The sequence below is a fragment of the Leptidea sinapis genome, chromosome 36 (assembly GCF_905404315.1).
Source record: "Leptidea sinapis chromosome 36, ilLepSina1.1, whole genome shotgun sequence".
Lineage (NCBI taxonomy): Eukaryota > Metazoa > Arthropoda > Insecta > Lepidoptera > Pieridae > Leptidea > Leptidea sinapis.
Window position 1 is genome coordinate 4781606 of NC_066300.1, and position 21140 is coordinate 4802745.

Sequence of the window (21140 nt, forward strand, 5' to 3'; positions counted from 1 at the left end):
GGGATTAATTACACATATAAAATTGACTTGGGAGGTTTTTGGTTTTGTTTAGATAAGTAAAAGGTGTTTTTTTTTTGTTTTTTTTTTATGGAATAGGAGGACAAACGAGCGTACGGGTCACCTGGTGTTAGGTGATCACCGCCGCCCAGACTCTCCTGCAACACCAGAGGAATCACAAGAGCGTTGCCGGCCTTTGAGGAAGGTGTACGCGCTTTTCTTGAAGGTACCCATGTCGTATCGTCCCGGAAACACCGCACAAGGAAGCTCATTCCACAGCTTTGTAGTTAGTAATTGTTATATGTACACGGCGCGCATACTTTTTCACTATACATGTTTACGGATCTATGATAGATACCATTCGTAGTGTACTCCTGCAACATTTAACATTACTAAAACCTAACTCGTACGTCCAGAAGATGATGTAAAATCCTGACCTAGTGGGTATCGATCAAGCTCAGCAGGAAGACCAGCGGTCAAGTACTTACGCGCGCGGCCCCGAGTAAGTACAACATCTTCCCTACTAGCATTTCAGCGCACTAGTTTCTACCGTACTCAGTTTCGTTTTCAGCCCGGGTAACAAGTTACTAATCTATTAGATTTTTCTACTCATCTATTAAAATATAATTCCCAAATGTACCAGTGGCAGCCTCCTTTCCACAGGATGAAGGTTAGATTATGGGTACCACAACGGCGTCTGTTACTGCCGTGAAGCAGTAATGTAAAGCATTATTGTGTTTGGGTCTGAAGGGCGCCGTAGCTAATGAAATTACTGGGCAAATGAGACTTGGCAGAATGAAACAAAATTATTTTATTGTGCGTAAAATTAAAATGATTTAAAAAACCCATTAGTGCCAACAGCGGCCTTCCCACTTGTAAAGCCTATTTATTTTTAATCTCGGGATCTCCCTGGAAATGGCGCTCTGAGAGATAGGAAGCGGCGCAAGAAACTCCCAGCATTCTTTCTTTTGCGCTCTTTTTAATGAAATATACAATATTGTACTGTCATTGCTATTGCTATAAATACCTTTGTTACTTAATCCAGTCTCTTTCATTGATTTTTTCATCATTATAATAATATTAATCACAACGCAACAACTTTACATCAATCAAAAGTACAGAAGATAAATCGTAGTTTATTCACTGATAATAATGCCCAAGTGATGCTTGTTTTGCACACCGTAACAAATCGATGTGACGTCATCGACGTAAACTCCAGAGACAATATGTAACCGGGTTGTAGCCTAGCGAAACTTTAAGAAAAAAGCGATTCCCTCGTTTGTATGAAACATGCAGTCATTGACAGATGACGGCTAAAATCTTGTAAAAAAAGAGGTAGCTGAACTCCACTACATTTCAAGCGACTGTTCGCTTTTAAACTCAGCCGGATTATACTTCGTGGCCAATAGCGATACTGTAATTACTACTATTTCTTAAACTTATGTCAAATCACTGCACGTTTCATACTAAACCTAATTTCAATTTTTACTGAGGCAGTCCCTTATTACTTAGTATTGACATACTCTTTGTAGTATACATTATTGACTGATAGTATTGTATCTAATGATTTAGAAATGTATTTTGTAAAATTTGCCCGTCATAATTGTGGCAAACATGTATTTTATAATATTAACTAGCTGTCCCAGCAAACGTTGTATTGCCGATATTAAAATCGCGATACAAAAGTAACTGTTGATCGTAGATGGGTGAAAATTTGAAGTTGTATGTATTTTTTAATGCTGACTCATAATCAAACAAAATAAAAAGAAATGTAAAAGATGTTGTCCGATTCTCAGACCTACCTAATATGCATTCAAAATTTCATAAGAATCAGTCAAGTCGTTTCGGAAGAGTTTAAAGTTTAACACCATGACACGAGAATTTTATATATTAGATCTATGTAACATCAATCTAACGTGTTTATGCAAATAAAAACTTTGACTTTTACTTACTGCGCCAACAGAGTAATTTTTTTACAGATTGGCTTTTTAACTTTCTTAAATGACTTATGTGTAAAATAATATGTGTTTAAAATATTTATAGCCTGCCCTTGACACTGTTATAATCAAGTTACGTCGAATGTTCATTGGAATTAATATAATCTGCTTGAGTACAAAATATGTAGGTACTCCCTATATCTCATACATATACGAGTGGGCGCCCGCTACTTTGCCCGCGTAGGTTTATTTTCTAGTTTTAACAGTTGAATTTAATTTATTTCCTAGATTTAACAATAGAATTTGATTAAATCCTCGATTTAACAGCAGAACATCATTTATTTCCTACATTTAACAGTAGAATTTCATTTTTTTTTTGCACGGAACCCTACTTAGTATTCTACTTTTCTTTCTGTATGTTATTTCTCAATTCTTATAACATAAGCGGCTTTGAAACTTTATTCAACTTATTCCAGTTATTTTTAACACAACAATATTTGCTATCTTCAAAACGCGCAGAAATACATTAAAACTCATATTATCTATTTATACGACTTGTAACAAACTTGTAGTCTACGTACATACTTGTCTTACTTTTTTTGTAATATTTCAAAACAATAATAGCTTTTTTATCGACAGCCCATGTACAAAAATACATTTATACTAGTGGACCCAACAGACGTTGTCCTGTACACACGTCTTAAATTTGAAAAATCGCTCCAGCCGTTAGGAGGAGTTCACTATCATACACATGAGCAGGAGAATTATATTATATGGACGGAATTGAGAATCTAAACCTATCTCAAATTCACTGAAACAAACAAAAAAAATCATCAAAATCGGTCCTGCCGTTTAGGAGGTAGTTTAATTGTGAATCTAAACCATTCTCGAATCCACCTAAAGACACACACCAATCTCAAATTCACTGGAACACACAAAAATATCATCAAAATCGGTCTAGCCGCTTAGGAGGTAGTTCATTTGTGACTCTTAACCATCCTCGAATCCTCTTGAACTTACATAAAAATTTTCATCAAAAGCGGTCCAGCCGTCTAGGAAGAGTTCAGTGACATACAAGAAATACACTATGAGGTCACCGCTGCCGGCCCGCCATATATGTAACAAAGCCAATATTTTCAAAATTCTTGCGTGGAAAACAGATTATATGCTTACAATCCTCGTTATTCACTACTAATCTGAATAAATGAACCTACACAAAAAAGTACAAGCTATAAGAATAACTTTTCTGAGAGAAGTACCAAAAAAATGCGTCACGCCATGCCAAAAAACTTGTTTAACTTCAAAGAAAAGTGGTAGAAAAAAGCTCGGCAGTGTTAACTATAACCAACAGCAAGCATTAGCAACCTACAAATAAGACTTAAGGATATGTGTAACAGGATTAAGTAGTGTTCATAGCTCGAAATGCTATACATGCACCACAAAACTTGTCTAAAACACCATGTTTGCGTGTTTTCTACTTACTCTCCCGCCTTAAGATATATTTATTAATGTATTTATAAGGGCATAACCCTCAAATTGTCAGACGTCATATCGTGCAGCAACGTACATGACGAGAGTTGTCAAACTTCAAGACATTGATAATTTTAACAGCTCCGTCAACCCTTTTCATATTTAACGGAGCCTTCTAGAAAGTAGGCATTATTAAAAAAGCAATTCACTGTTTCTAGTTTTGTTACTATAAAAACCACTTGTTCGAGTAAATATGTTACGAGTTTTGTAAACATTATAACTTAATTTGTCATAATATTTATTTTTTAAGTGAAGCCATAAACCAATCTTACGGAATATACCCCCATAAACCTCACGTGCAAGCATTGTTAAGAAAGAAATTCTTTATAATCGATGCCAGTAACAATTTTTTTTTATGAACATAAGGTACGAGACGAGCAGGACGTTCAGCTGATGCCTGATGGTACTTGATACGCCCTGCCTATTACAATGCAGTGCCGCTCAGGATTCTTGAAAAACCTCAAAAATTCTGAGCGGCACTACAACTTCGCTCGTCACCTTGAGACATAGGATGTAAAGTTTCATTTGCCCAGTAATTTCACTAGCTATGGCGCCTTTCAGACCGAAACACAGTAATGCTTATACATTACTGCTTCACGGCAGAAATAGGCGCCGTTGTAGTACCCATAATCTAGCCGGCATCCTGTGCAAAGAAGCCTTCCACAATTAGTTGTTTTTAAAGTGATTACCATAATTTCTGGGATTAATTACACAAATAAAAACTGAAATTAATTCAGATTTGCAAGAACTCTCTATCTCAATTCAATTTCCTAATATGCAAATATATATTTATAAATCTACGATATACGTTTATAAATCTTGTATACTTTGTTCAACTCTCGGGTTGTCGCTTCATCTACAGGATCAACTTTACAGTTGATAAACTGTAAAATATATATATATAAGGTTATCAACTGTAAAGTTGATAACCTTATATACCCTGTAGATGAAGCCACAACCCGAGAGTTGAACAAAGTATACAAGATTTATAAACGATACGTCACTCGAACGGTTGGCTCAGCTGGGAAGAGCTCCCGCACGGAACACGAGAGGTTCTAGTCTCGCATCGTTCAAAATATTTTTTTTTTCAATTTTATTTGTGTAGGAAATCCCAAATTCAGTAACTTTTTCACGTATTTTATTTCTGAGTTACACTAGAGTTCAGCCTAGGCGTTTCGCTAGTTATTAGGTTTAATTAATATTATAAATGTGAAAGTTTGTATGTCTGGATGTATGTTTGAACTTCTTTGACGCAAAAACTACTGAATGGATTTTGATGAAACTTTACAATAATATAGCTTACACACCAGAATAACACATAGGCTATTATTTATAATACTATCGCGTGAATTATACTTTATATGGCAAAACAACGTTTGCCGGGTGAGCTAGTTAGGTTATAATTAACTTTTGTTTACCATTTGTAACGCACAGAATATACTACTGTATATTATATAAAATGTCGTATTGTTTACGTTATTAATTACTGCTTATCAATATTCTGTCGAGCTATAATATTATTATATTTTATAGTTTTCACAATAAGCGTACATAATATGTGTTCCTTTGCGGGGTTAAGTGAATTTTAAGTTTAATTTACTTATTTGGTGTGAAGGATACATTAAATCGTTTCTTATTTGTCACTTCAGCAGTGTACAGTTTTTAAAACATTATTAAATAGTGTTTATTCGTAGTGTTATTGTTACAATAGCATGCATCGAAAGATATGGTTTTCTATCTTAAATATTTACCAATACAATAAAGAAATTGTTAAACAAGAGAAATTTTGTAAAGATTTTCCAGATTTATAAAACTTAATTAAATAACAAATAAAATTACAAAATAAACATTGTTTCCGCCCGGGATCGAACCGGGGGCCTTGTGCGTGTGAAGCACACGTGATAACCACTACACTACGGAAACGATATGCATGAGGTTGAAATTTGAGTTCGGACTGAACGTCTTTCACGTATCATGTACCTACTAAGTTGGCGCTCAAAGGAGGATAGCGAGAATGGACCCACATAATTTAAAAATTAAGGAAGCTTCGTGCAAGTACAAGTTTATATAAAAATGAATTGCTGTTCGTTAGTCTCGCTAAAACTCGAGAACGGCTGGACCGATTTGAATAATTTTTATCTTGAATTATTTGTGGAAGTCCAGAGAAGGTTTAAAAGGTGAATAAATATGAAAATTTTCAGAATGAAATAAAACCAACAATATTGCTTTTCCTTTGATGTGTCCCCCGTCGTTCAGAAATCAAATTGAAAGAATAGTTTAAAATGAATAACTAATTAGAATCTTTATAGCTTTCTATCTTTCTCAGGAGGTAAAACAAACATAATTTTAGCTACCTATAGTTGGTAGATTTTATATACGATTTAATATTTGATAGGTCTGGGAATCAGTCGTCATAAATTTTTTATACCCCAAATTTTTTAATTCTTGATTTTTTCTTTTTACTTTATATGGCAACACAAAGTTTGCTGGGTCACCTAGTTAATTATAAATATTAGTTTATACGATGTTTATAAATAATTATAATTTTTTTAAAAACTAGCTGACCCGGCAAACGTTGTTTTGCCATATAAAGTATAATTCACGCGATAGTTTTATAAGTAATAAAATATTGCCTATATTATAGCCTGTACATCATTTTGTTCTATTGTCAATAGTTTTTGCAGCGCACGCAAAAATAGGTTTTCGATTTTACAGCTTGTGTTACAAAATAGCATTTTTATTACGGATCCCTAATTTTGAAAAAACAAAAACATAGCCTATAGCCTTCCTCGATAATTGGACTACCCAACACTGAAAGAATCATTCAAATTGCACCAGTAGTACCAGAGATTAGCGCGTTCAAACAAACAAACAAACACTGCAGCTTTATAATATTAGTATAGATTATCTTTTAGCAGAGAGTAATTAGGCATAGACATAAGATACAAATTATTGATTTAACAATAGATTTCAATTAATAATTTTACGTTATATTTTACTTTTAGGTGTATCTTTTTTCTCCCACTTTCTTAGATTTACTTACGATTTGCTTTTTTCTTAGTATTGTTACGTTCTACAATTATATATTAATAAGTTTCCATGATGTACGCCACTTCTTTCAGTGGGTCCCAAAATACATGCGTTCTCGCCATCCTCCTTTGGCCGCTACGGAAGTTTGCCGTATTATTGGCATCTAGCTTCTTCTGCGTGCACTGCATATATCGCGATAACATTCGTGGGAAAAACTTCGTGTTCCGTCTACGGCGATTCGGCTACTTAATGCGAGTTGTTTAGTTTATAGTTTATCGCGATGTACAAACGCAAAAAAAAAACAAAATGGATGCCGCGGTGTCTCTGCATGATGGTAGTAAATAACTATTTTTTACATTTATGTCATCTTAAAATGTCAAATAAAAGTTAAGAAAAAGGAGGAAGTGGATGATAGCAATTTACAAATCAAGAAATCCGGAAGTAAAACTGTTCACAAAGGATACATAGTTTTAGAAAATTTTTACGTCTAGTTCATAGTTTCTCAAACTTATTTTGCTCACCGCCCACTTTGAGAATATGTTTTTCTCTAAGGTATTGTCGTGTATTTTTTTGCCTTTTTAGACTATATTTTTTAATCTACCCACGCCGCATCTGCGCCATCTCAATCTCATCTCAATTCTCTGGATCTTCTACTGCCCCCCCGAAAGTCTCAAACGCCCACAAGAGGGCATTATCGCCCACGTTGAGAACCTATGGTCTAGATAGAGCATCCCTACTGCTAGACAACCGATGAAAAAACAAACCCAGGTTTATTACTTTAGTGTGCGTGACAAGCTAACTATTTGTATGTCACTTTGTGTTAGTGAGCGTGCATTGCTCAAAATAATGGTTCAAGGTCACTCCCTATTTTTTACGAAGTTTTAGACGAATAAATCCTACGACATGGGTATGATTATTAAATAGGCGATAATCTTCCTCAATTAAATACCTGAATTAGTTCGTCCGATATCGTTTGAATCACCTTCTTATCAAGATTTCTATAGATACTATTTACCTACAAATTACCATACTATAAATTATACAGTGTTAAGGTAGCAGTCTGCAGGTTAGTTGCCCAAGACTTTGACACTGTCCTCTAAACAACCGATCGTTTCAATTCAAACTGTTTGCCTCACCCATAGACCAAGTATAATAACTACACTAATTGATAGCTTCTGTCTCACCCACACGAGAAAAAGAAAAACTTATGCGAGTCTTATGTAAAGAAATGAGATTCTTCTTCTTCGTCGGATTACTCTTGACAGAGCAGTCGTGGTCACTTCGAACGACGAACGATTCTACGCCAGTTATCCCTGGCTGTTGCTTCTCTGGCACATGTGTTGAAGCGAGTATTGGTTAGGGCTTTGATCTGGTCTGTCCAGCGCATAGGGGAGCGTCCTCTTGACCTACTGCCGTTGACCCTTCCCTGAACAACAAGTCTATCTATGGCATGCTCTCCACGTCGCGTGATATGTCCGAAGTATGTGAGGATACGGGCTCTGACTATAGATGAAAGCCTTTCTTTCACCTTGAGCTCTTCAAGTATCGAGACGTTTGTGCGGCGTTGAGTCCAATATACTCGTAGCATTCGTAGCAAAGAAATGAGATAAGAGTGATAAGATTTTTGTTTCGCCATGCGTGTCGGTTTTTTCAAGGTCAGCACACCCGGTGTGCTAAACAAACTTGAAAGCGCTGCACACAAAACTTATGAAACGTGTGAAATATCTACAATTTATTCAACACCAGTGACAATTTTAAGTAGAATCGAAGGAAATATGGTGCGATGTTGTGTTTTACGAGGTAAAAGTGATAGTGGAAGAACACTTGTGTTATATTATGTACCTATATATATATAGGATATTATCTGTCTCATGTTGGCCACGACAAACCGATGTCGAGTTACTATGCTTGGTCTATGGCCTCACCAAACTTATTGTGAGACTGAGGTACCTCACAAGATCTTAAGTCATCACTCAAAGCCTGCGTCAAATAAAATCAAAATCTATTGAATTAGGCGTTACTTTGCGGAAATCCATAATTATACAAATGATTTAAGTTTTCTTTAGTGTTAATTCCGCCAATATTTGTTTTTAAAACAATTCGACACGTTTCGCCTCTACACGAGGCATCCTCAGGACGTGTTGTCTCGCCAAAATCTGGCACGAGACTCAATTGAGTCTCGTGCCAGATTTTGGCGTGTGATTTTGGCAATGCCTTACACAAGTAAGTCAAAATGTTTTATAAGCGACGCGTCTTCCACCACAAAGGGAAGAAATATGCATGCATGCATTATTATTTTATCCAACAAAAAGGGATATAATATAATAATATTTTCTCCAGCTTAGCGCCTTGATGTGATTTGAAGGTGAAGACGAATCCACATCTGCACATTTTTTTTTTTATCTATTTAAAAAATTCCGCCAATAAGGTACAGTCAGCGTCAAAAACATCGTCAGCCATTGTATTTAAAAACATGGCAACACCGATTGTTACATAATACAACGATTCACTGACAGTGACCAAATAGAGGGCGTCATCCAAAGTATTCAAAATATATCGGGACACCATACACTTCATAAACAAAGCTACATTAAACGCAAATATATCGCTACACAAAGTGTTCAAAAATATCCAGGATACATTTGTGGAAAATACACTTTCGGTGATAAGTCAAATCTGATTTTTTATAGATTTAAATTTAAGAGATTCAAATTAGATTGTCGACTAACTTTAACTTCAGTTGAGATATTAACATCAACATTGATTATGGGTGACGCTTCCTTTTTGACGCTGACTGTACATACACTAATGCATATTGTAATACATCAACAGTAACATTCATATAGTAAGTGATGCCTCTGTTAATATGTTCGCGCTACGGCTCCGGTGTCGTGAACACAAGACCTAAGAAGCCTTAGAGATGTCAAGTACGGGCGAAATTTATAATAATGCTCTTTTATTAGGGTTCCGTAGCCAAATCGCAGAAAACGGAAACCTTATTGATTCTTCATGTCTGTCTGGCTGTCCGTCCGTATGTCACAGCCACTTTAAGTAAGTACATATATTCTGTAAACCGCATTAAGATTTTCACATAAAACTAAAAAAAAAAAAAAATTGGGGGTATGGGGAATACTTAGAATTGAAACACAAATTTTTTAACAATCCCATACGTGTGGGGTATTTATGGATAGAATGATATTGAGGTTTCTAATATCAGTTTTTTTTTAAACTGAATAGTTTGCGCGATAGACACTTCCAAAGTGGTACAATGTGTCCGGCCGTCCGATGTTAAAACTAAAAAAAATATATTATATACCATGCAAACTTCCACTGAAAATTGGTTCGAACGAGATCTAGCAAGTAGTTTTTTTTTATAATTTTATTTTAATTTTATATATATATATATATATATTTTAATTTTATTTAAATATTTTTTTTTATAAAATATTGACACATTGGGTTAATTTAAATTGATTTAAAAATATATATTAATTCTAGTCTTTAAATAATGACATTTAAAAATAATAATTATAATTTAAATTGACCTAAGTACTTGAAATATAGAGTTTATTAATGTTAAATCAATTATAATAATAACTAGAATTTTGTTAGTAATAATTTTGCATGCCAGAAATGGCCGATAACATTGATACATTAAAACTATTTACACCCATTGTTACATGTTTTCTAGCAAAATAAAGAATTTATTTATTTATTTAATTCGTCATTAGCGCATTAGGTTCAACTAGTAATGTTGTGTAAAATTGAAATTATAATAAATAAATAAATCTTTACAACGATCTTCAAGAACTTTTATACTTTCTACTAAACTAGCAGTTTTTAATTCGCTTGTTCGAAGCAGACTTGAATACTGTTCTATTGCATGGATCCCATATTATCAAATACATAAGAATAGGGTAGAGAGAGTCCAGAAGAAGTTCTTACGGCACCTAGTCTACAAGGATAAAATACATAAAAACACCTACACTGATCTTTTAAAATTGTATAAAGCGTCGTCACTGTCTGATCGCAGGGACTTAATTGATCTCTCTTTCCTAAAAAATGTTATAGATGGAGGGGTCGATTGCCCAAATCTGTTGAGTAGGGTTCAATTGGCGGTACCAAAGCGTAATGCTAGGTCACATGTTATCAAAAAACTAACGTTCAGGCCTAGATTAACTAGATCGAACCTAGGCAGATCCGCCCCTTTGTATAGAATAGTTGTCACCTACAACAACTTGGTTAAAAGAGCCGGTATAGATATTTTTCAGCACTCTGCCCAATGTTTTAACAAAGAAGTCAAAAAAATTATGAAAGTACTGCAAGATGGTTAGTCATTGTTCATAGTTATTTTTTTATTCTTTAGTTTTCCTTGGTTATTAAGAAAGAACATAGTTTTTTATTTTTTATCAATTTTTTGCTTGTGGCTTTAATTTGTAAAATTTTTTCAAAAATTGTTTTCAAAAGTTTTAGTTTAACAAAGGATGTATATAATACTATTAAGCATGTCGAGTTTACCTGTAAGTGGAGTATACAACATTATAAAAGAATTTTGAAATGTATCTATAGATTAAGATAGTTGTATGCACGTTGGCTTCCTAATAAATAAATAAATAAACTATGCTACTTGCTGCTACGGAACCCTTCAAGGGCGAAAGCCGACTTGCACTTGGCCGCTTTTTTGTTGTGTTATAAGATCTCTGATGTAGCTCACCGGTGATATTCCAGAAAATCATCGGCGTGTTCAAGCCGAAGGATGAGGAACCTTACGGGCGCCTCAACCCGAAGTGGACCAAGTGGATGCACAAGCTGTGCTGTCCGTGCTGCTTCGGAAGGTCGTGCCTCATCCCCAACCAGGGCTACCTGTCCGAGGCGGGTGCCAGCCTCGTCGACGCCAAGATCGGACTCAAGATAGTGCCCAAGACCAAGGTGATTCACCTCTCTATTCACATTTTTTGTGACAGTAAGGGACGAGGCTAGTATGACGTTCAGCTGATGGTAATTGACACGTCCTACCTATACGAATGCAATGCCGCTCAGGATTTTTGAAGTTCTGAGCGTTACTACAATTGCGCTCGTCACCTGAGACGTAAGATGTTAAGGTTCTTTTTTTTTTTATGGAATAGGAGGACAAACGAGCGTACGGGTTTTTTGAAGTTGTTGTTAAGTGATCACCGCCGCCCACACTCTCTTGCAACACCAGAGGAATCACAGGAGCGTTGCCGGCCTTTAAGGAAGGTGTACGCGCTTTTTTTGAAAGGTACCCATGTCGTATCGTCCCGGAAACACCGCACAAGGAAGTTCATTCCACAGCTTTGCGAGGAAGAAAGCTCCTTGTAAACCGCACTGTGGAGGACCGCCACACATCCAGATGGTGAGGATGACATCCTAACTTGTGGCGTGTCGTGCGAAGGTGGAATTCGGCGGCAGGAATTAGGTAAAACAGCTCTCCGGAACACTCCCCGTGATAAATGCGGTAGAAGACACACAATGAAGCGACGTCTCTACGCAGCGCCAAGTGATCCAGCCGTTCACAGAGCACTGGGTCCCCGACAATTCGAGCTGCTCTGCGTTGCACGCGGTCAAATGGATCGAGCTGATACTGGGGTGCGCCAGACCAGAGATGACAGCAGAGATGGCAGATGACACGTATTTTTTAGTTTATGCTCATTTTGAATGTTAATTTATTTTTAAAATATGAATGTTACACTAGCGCATTGGAAATAATCCTGAAAGGCTAGATATATGTGTTGAAAACAAATTAATAAAAAAAAGTCTCATTTGCCCAGTAATTTTACTAGCTACGGCGCCCTTCAGACCGAAACACAGTAATGCTTGAACATTACTGCTTCACGGCAGAAACAGGCGCAGCCATAAGTATATTCAATCGCGATCCTTAGTTCCGATCCTATGTTAATATTTCAATCTATCTTCTGCTTTCGACAATTCAGTGACCGATATATGGAACGCTTTGGTGATCTTTCTTCAATCCGGGATGATGGTATTGATATTTTTAGATTCGTATTTGTACGAATGTGACAGGGAAGCGATTGATTGCATGTGAACGTTCTTTAATAATCGTTAATAATATATATAAAAATGTATTGCTGTTCGTTAGTCTCGCTAACTCGAGAACGGCTGCACCGATTTGGCTAATTTTGGTCTTGAATTATTCATGGATTCCGAAAGATTTTTGGTTTTTTATTTATATCTTTTTCAAAAATAAAAAATGTTATTCTACGAAATTTGGTGAAAACTTATCTTATTATGTCCCAACTACACTGTAATTTATTTGATTTAAAATATTTATTTTTTCAACTTATTTTAACTTAATATAAAAAAAGCATCCTAATTTTCAATCGAAAATTCTGACGTCAAAATATCAGCTTTTTTCAAAAAGTTTGGGGGCTTTTTGTTCGTTGAAATATCTACTTTCTGATGGTATAAAAAAATTACAATTGTAAATGTTCGGAAAATTTAAGTCCAACAAAAGGCATTTCATAAAGAATTCATACCTGTTGTTTCGTAGCAGCAAAAATATGGATAATTATTAATAATTAATTAATTATTTTTTTAATATTTTTCCCGTATTTTGTTTCCCTTAATTTTTGTTATATTCTCGTCCTTTTCCAATGGGTTTCATCCTACTATTATTTTGTTTCACTTTTTATCATTTTCAAAGGCATTTGGTCTAAAAGTGAAAGCGCTCGTTATTACCTAACCGACCTTATAACCCGTATGGTGTGTATGTTACATCGATGTTACAATAAGACCATACAGTTTATAAGTGGGAGGCTCCTTTGCACAGAATGCCGGCTAGATTATGGGTACCACAACGGCGCCTATTTCTGCCGTGAAGCAGTAATGTGTAAGCATTACTGCGTTTCGGTCTGAAGGGCACCGTAGCTAGTGAAATAACTGGGCAAATGAGACTTAACATCTTAAGTCTCAAGGTGACGAGCGCATTTATAGTGCAGCTCAGAGTTTTTGGGTATTTCAAGAATCCTCGGCGGCACTGCATTGGCAGGGCGTATCAATCAGCTGAACGTACTGCTCGTCTCGACGCTTATTTTCATAAAACAATACAATTTAATTTTTATGCTTAGATGTTTTGATTAAAAGAACATTGACATCTTTATGCATCGCGCGGGGTCAATGACACGCTTTATCTTAACTTTGTATGATCTCCACCATTTAATATGATCTGAATTCTTTAATGTAAAACTATAAATACCTATTTACACATTACGTTTTATTAAATAAAAAAACATTGCGTGCGTACAAAGTACACATGTCAGAAGTGAAACCTGCATGGTGCATGAACCTCTAAACTGCATATGAATTCCTGGTACGTGTTGCTAGGATGACACATGATTTCAATCACTATGAAAGACATTCCTACCACCACTAATATATTATATAATAATATGTTCTCCTGGTGTCTATGTAGTAATACGTCGTACGCTTGGAGTCAGAATATATTAAGGTATACTCGCGCCATACTTAAGACAATCTCTTCTTTAACTATGATCGCCTGGTACCAAAACATTGTATTATGCTTCCTATCTCATTATCTCCCATGTTAAATATTATGAATTGATGTGACTGCTCTTTTTATTGTCACTTTTTCGTTTCATCGACTTTCAAATCACAACGATGATAAAGAAGTTTTCACTTCAATACTATGCATATTTCTGTCTCATTGTTTGCCGGCTTCATCCGACACATTTTTGTATTTGTGTCTTTTACCTGTCGTTTTTTCCGTTGCATCCGGTTTGAAATCACAACGATTCTAAAGAAGTTTCACTTCAAAAACTTTCTGAATTTATGTGAATAACGCGAGTATCACGAAATTGATATTAAATATTTAATTTGCTGTAATAATTGTTATGCAATGATTAACACAATGACGTTCTATACATATCTAGACACATCACGTATAAAAACAAATCTATACATTGCCGCATTTACTTCAGCTGTTTAAAATATTATTGTATATTTATATTATATTATATATATACTAGTGGACCCAACAGACGTTGTCCTGTCGGAAATTTCGGACACACGTCTTAAATTTTAAAAATCGGTCCATCCGTTGGGAGGAGTCAACTTAAATACACATGAGCAGGATAATTATATTATATCGACGGAATTGAGAATCTAAACCAATCTCAAATTCACTACAACACACAAAAAAATCATCAAAATCGGTCCAGCCGTTTAGGAGGTAGTTTAATTGTGAGTCAAAACCATTATCAAATCCACTTGAAGACACACACCAATCTCAAATTCACTGCAACACACAAAAAATCATCAAAATCGGTCCAGCCGTTTAGGAGGTAGTTCAATTGTGAATCTAAACCATTCTCGAATCCTAAAAGATATATATATATATATTATAATGAAAATGGTATTTCTTTGAGACTCCAACACGTCTAAACCACTAATCCTATCAACATGAAACTACCACAATTCTATGTGAAATTTATCCTAGATGGTTTACGGCTACTTATTTTTCGAATTCCAACGTTCCTTCCTTAATTTATTTTCTTTTAAAATTCGCCCAGCAAAGCGGGCGAGAACGGCTATTATACACATAAAGACATATCATTCGCAGTCTGATAGCGGTACGGCAAAAGTGCGCTTAAAGACAATGTATGCACACTTTTCTCCTTAGTCGTGTGTGAACTGTCACTGTCAAAATCAAACCTGAACTGAATAACTATTTTACATTGCTGCTTATATTGATCTGATAGACTTTTTCTGTAGATATTTCAAACAAAATACTGTTTTATAGGAATTTGCCAATAATATTTCAAAACATCAAGAATTATTTCGTAAAAATGCTCCCTGTTGTTATAATGAAATTGTTTCATAGCGGAACTGTCAAACCGTGCGTCACTAAATTCTTTCATAGGAAGTATGTCCATACAAAACAAATATTGAAAATAAAAATAATTATGGGTCCTAAATCGAAATTAAAACTATCCTATCTCTTAAGTTAGACTAAACTGCACTCCATGAAGTTATCCCCATTAAAATCCGTTCATTAGTTTAGGAGTCCATCGCGGACAAACAACATGTCACGTAATTTATACATATATTACTAGCTGACCCAGCAAACTTTGTATTGCCGATGTTAAAATCGCGATACAAAAGTAACTGTTGATCGTAGATGGGTGAAAATTTGAAGTTGTATGTATTTTTTAATGCTGACTCATAATCAAACAAATTTAAAAATAAATGTAAAAAAAATAGAAAAAAAATTTCGCGTGGACCACCCTTAACATTTAGGGGGATGAAAAATAGATGTTGTCCGATTCTCAGACCTACCCAATATGCATTAAAAATTTCATGAGAATCGGTCAAGCCGTTTCGGAGGAGTTCAAAGTTTAACACCATGACACGAGAATTTTATATATTAGATAAGATATGTAGATAAAACGTCATTGAATTAACATAATTTTTTACGGTTCTTTGTTTTGTCAGAACAAGGTTTTCAAGGATGACTGGGGTCGAGTTTTTCATACTTATTTTCCTTTGGTTTTCCAACTTACTTCCATTGCCACTACAGCCCTTTTTAGCTACCATGTTTAGTCTTTCTACCATCGCAGTGTGTTGTATGATTGTGGTCTTGTATCACGTCCAGAACATTATACAAGATGATGATAGTTAATGTCAGGTGGGCCAACTATCACCTGGTCACATATAAAAGGGACCTCCGGACAACCCATTCGGTAGGGCACAAAACATTCTGTGCCACATATTATTAATCTTGAATAAATGATTATTATTTATTCAAGACTAATAAACTAATCGGTTAATTATTCACCGGAACCTGGGTTGTCCTCGATATATTTTAGTTTAATTACTGGGCAAATGATACTTAATATATTATGTCCCAAAATGACGAGCGCAATAGTGGTGCAGTTCATATGTTTTGGGTTTTTCTAGAATCCTGAGCGGCATTGTATTGTTATGGGCAGGGCGTATCAATATCCATCAGGTGAACGTCCGTTGACGCTTGTCTCGTCCCTTATTATCATAAAAAAACATTTGTGTTGCAATTTTTTTTTTGGAAGAGTAAGACAAAACTTGCCTGATGGTTAGCGACATCGCCGCCCATACATACCAACACAGTAGATGAATTGCAGGGGCCTTGCCGTTCTTTTGATGTGAACCCTTGTCGTATGAACCTGGATACATTGCGTAAGGAAGCTTATTACACAACCGCACCATAGGGGAAAACAATATATATCCACATGATGAGGATAATACCTAGGAATCAGGTTAAACAGGAATCAAACAGCTCATCGAAACACCCTTCTTGGTAAATATGTTGCAGAGAGTTTTAACAGGTCTGCTGTGATACATTCATTTCAATACTTCAAGCCGGCCCACATTCTAGCGCTCTACAAAGCGCAGGTCCGGCCACACATGGAGTATTGCTGTCATCTCTGGTCTGGCGCACCCCAGTATCAGCTCGATCCATTTGACCGCGAGCAACGCAGAGCAGCTCGAATTGTCGGGGACCTAGCGCTCTGTGAACGGCTGGATCACTTGGCGTTGCGTAGAGACGTCGCTTCATTGTGTGTCTTCTACCGCATTTATCACGGGGAGTGTTCGGAAGAGCTGTTTAACCTGATTCCTGCCGCCGAGTTCCACCTTCGCACGAAACGCCACAAGTTAGGATATCATCCCCACCATCTGGATGTGTGGCGGTCCTCCACAGTGCGGTTTTCAATTAGCTTTCTTCCACGTACTACAAAGCTGTGGAATGAGCTTCCTTGTGCGGTGTTTCCGGGACGATACGACATGGGTACATTCAAAAAAAGCGCGTACACCTTCCTTGAAGGCCGGCAACGCTCTTGTTATTCTTCTGGTGTTGCAAGAGAATGAGGGCGGCGGTGATCACTTAACACGAGGTGACCCGTACGCTCTATTGTCCTCCTATTCCATAAAAAAAAATCTAAATTAAAAGACTTTTTTTTCTCAACATTGCTTCCTTTAGAATTATTTTTGATGTCACTTCTAATACTACTTTTGCCGCTTCGGAAACAAATGGCGATCTGAGAGAGAAGTAGCGGCGCAAGAAACTCTCAAGCATTCTTCTTTTGTGCTCTTTTTAATCAAATATGCAATGTTTGCCACCTCAGCCTTTTTGAGTTGCACCTTAAGATCATGTTGAATATGTAGTTCAGGATTTATATTTTCAAATATGAGTGACATTTAGCGGATCAGTGGATATATTATCCAAGCTCTGGCTAGGATAGCATAGCTTTTCCAATTCATAGGTTAACCCAATGTTTAATGTACAAAACGAAAGAGCTTTATGTTTTCCTTATCACTGATTCAGTCTTACGTTACAGGTGGTGAAATTGGTGTCTGAGACGTTCAACTACTTACGGATAGACAGAGAACGATCGAGACTGAAGCGGGCCATCACAGAGCAGTTCCCCAATCTACGCTTTAACAGAATGGGGCTGCCTCCTAAGGTATGTTTTTTTTTATGTAAAAAGGAGGATAAACGAGCGTACGGGTCACCTGGTGTTAAGTGATCACCGCCGCCCACATTCTCTTGCAACACCAGAGGAATCGTAGGAGCGTTGCCGGCCCTAAGGAAGGTGTATGCGCTTTTTTTGAAGGTACCCATTTCGTATCGTCACGGAAACACCGCACAAGGAAGCTCATTCCACAGCTTTGTAGTACGAGGAAGAAAGCTCCTTGAAAACCGCACTGTGGAGGACCGCCACACATCCAGATGGTGGGGATGATATCCTAACTTGTGGCGTGTCGTGCGAAGAATCAGGGGAAACTGCTCTTTGGAACACTTCCCGTGATAAATGCGGTAGAAGACACACAATGAAGCGACGTCTCTACGCAAAGCCAAGTTGATGATATCATGCGAGCTCCACATACAACGAACACTGATAAATGAAACAGAAAGAGTGTGTGTTGCGTATTTTGACAAAATTAATATAAGTTTATATATTTAATTATGAATATTTATTTATAACATTGCTTTATCTATATAACTGTTTACTTTATCTATTCTTATTTAATTTTGTTACAGTTCTTATTATAAGATAGGTATGCTTTAAAGTTAGATAAATATTGTGTCAGTGTCAGTCTTAGTTTTATTTCATTAATTATTAACATTAAATAAACTTACATAGCAGACGGTAATCACTGGTTGGCGCTGCACAGGGTTTCCTAGTGAGCCATCCAGAGGAATTTAATTTAAAGGTGCCTCTTTGTTTCTGTTTTTGAGACTGAGACTGTTAATTTATATTAGGCATGAAGAACAATGTATTTAATTATAATTAATTATAAAAAAAAGGTAATTTGCGAGCATTTATTAGCGATTACAAATAATATAATAACATAAATCAACAGGATCATCTTGCCACTACAAGTACGGAACGGGTGCTGGTCACGAGCATGACGCATGGGCCAGCCATCGCTCTTTGAATCTATTCTATTCCAATGTCTTTCTAGCTCCCGCATGCATATGCAATTATTTGATATAGTCTTGTGTATTAAATACAGAGTTATTGTTACAGAAAGGATCTTTCCAACTGTTTGTGGAGGGATATAAAGATGCTGACTACTGGCTGAGACGGTTCGAACAGGACCCACCACCAGAACACCTCATGAAGAAGTATGTTCCAACCAACGAAGGGTAACCAACAGGACCCTATTATTAAGACTCCGTTGTACTTATCTCATATCTCATAAACCGCTATATTCAGACAACTGTAATTGAAATGATGTGAATTAACATTGTCACTCTCTTATATATATATATATATATATATATATACTAGTGGACCCAACAGACGTTGTCCTGTACACGTCTTAAATTTGAAAAATCGTTCCAACCGTTAGGAGGAGTTCACTAACATACACATGAGCAGGAGAATTAAATTATATGGACAGAATTGAGAATCTAAACCAATCTCAAATTCACTGAAATAAACAAAAACATCATCAAAATCGGTTCAGTCGTTTAGTAGGTAGTTTAATTGTGAATCTAAACCATTCTCAAATCCACCTGAAGACACACACTAATCTCAAATTCACTGGAACACACAAAAATATCATCAAAATCGGTCCAGCCGTTTAGGAGGTAGTTCAATTGTGAATCTAAACCATACTCGAATCCCCTTGAACTCACACAAAAAATTTTGTCCAAATCGGTCCAGCCGTCTAGGAGGAGTTCAGTGACATACACACTCACAGAAGAATTATATATATAAAGATGAAAATGGTCCTTGTTTGAGGCTCTTTCACGTCTAAACCACTGATCGTATCGACATGAAACTACCACTATTCGGTGCGAAATCCAACGCTCCTTCATTAATTTATTTCCTTTTAAAACGGGAATAGCTAGTTATATGTAATAAATCCAGTGTCTTGATGTTTGTTTCCAGTGAAATCCTAAATTAATGAACGGATTTTAATTGGGATAACTTCATGGAGTGCAGTTTAATCCAACTTAAGAGATAGGATAGTTTTTATTTCGATTTGGGACCCATAATTATTTTTATTTCCAATATTTGTTTTGTATGGACATATTTTCTATATGAGAATTTATTGACGCACGGGTTGACAGTTCTACTGTGAAATAATTTCTTTATAACAACATGGAGCATATTTTACGAAATAATTATTGATGTTATGAAATATTGTTGACAAATTCAATTTAATTTTATACAGAACAACGTATGTCGGGGCAGCTAGTATGAAAATAAAAACCAAAATGGCCGCCAAGCAAATATTTTTTGTTCTTTTACAAGAGTGTTGAAAAAGTAGATATTGTATTATACGATGGTACGGAATCCTTCGTGTGTAAGTCCGACCCACGTTTGACCGGTTTAATTATTCAAAAAATCTACTTCTTTAAAAATTGCGAAAATTAAAGACAATAATTAAATTAGAAAGTAGCTAATTACCCCGACTAACTTGAGCTTTCTGAAAGATCTGTATTTATTTATTAGAGTTACAGACACTTGTATTTATATAATATTATACATAGTTCCGCTCAAACATTACTCATATAAACAAGCTTATTCACAGAGTAAACAAGGGAAAAAGTAATGGGAGAGCCGGATGTTTTACATTCTTAGCAGATGTAGTCCTGTAAGCTATGAATACAGCAAACACATTCTAATTGCAAATATTTGCCATATTACCTATTTCCATAGTGATCAACAGATCCCTGCATATCAAATCCAATCACGGTTACGGAAATGACACTTATGAATGTCAAAAAAAATAAAATATTTTTCATATTGAATCTACCGCTACTTCGTAAAGGGTTGAGCTGATGAGAAGAAGTAGCAAGACACTCATTGCCACTCTTTTATGTCAAGATTTACATTTTCATCGTTTTACAAATCATTTCAATTACAATATAATATGTGAAGTGATGCAACAGACATACTCAAACGTCAAATAGTCAATGTCTTACACGAGTAAGTCAAAAAAGTATATGTAAATTAATACAAAAGTTATTGAGTACAGTAGCTACATCATCCACATACACCATAAATAAATAAAGGTCAATCTTATCGACCTTCTGTAACGACTTGTTAATCTATATAAAAGTTGGGATGCTGAAGCACCATCTGCATAAAAGTGGAA

General features: G+C 35.9%; 1 protein-coding gene and 1 non-coding gene across 2 annotated transcripts in view; one reads left to right on the forward strand and one right to left on the reverse strand.

Moving 5' to 3' along the window:
- LOC126975622 (phosphatidylinositol 4-kinase type 2-beta) overlaps positions 1-21140 on the forward strand; it is a 46391-nt gene that overhangs the window by 11228 nt on the left and 14023 nt on the right. Inside the window, exons 3-5 of the mRNA XM_050823612.1 lie at positions 11223-11423; positions 17864-17989; positions 19058-19155. Coding sequence (XP_050679569.1) covers positions 11223-11423; positions 17864-17989; positions 19058-19155 — 425 coding nt within the window. The remainder of the gene's footprint in view (positions 1-11222; positions 11424-17863; positions 17990-19057; positions 19156-21140) is intronic.
- On the reverse strand, positions 5315-5387 carry Trnav-cac (transfer RNA valine (anticodon CAC)). The gene has a single exon. It is a non-coding gene; the product is annotated as a tRNA-Val (tRNA).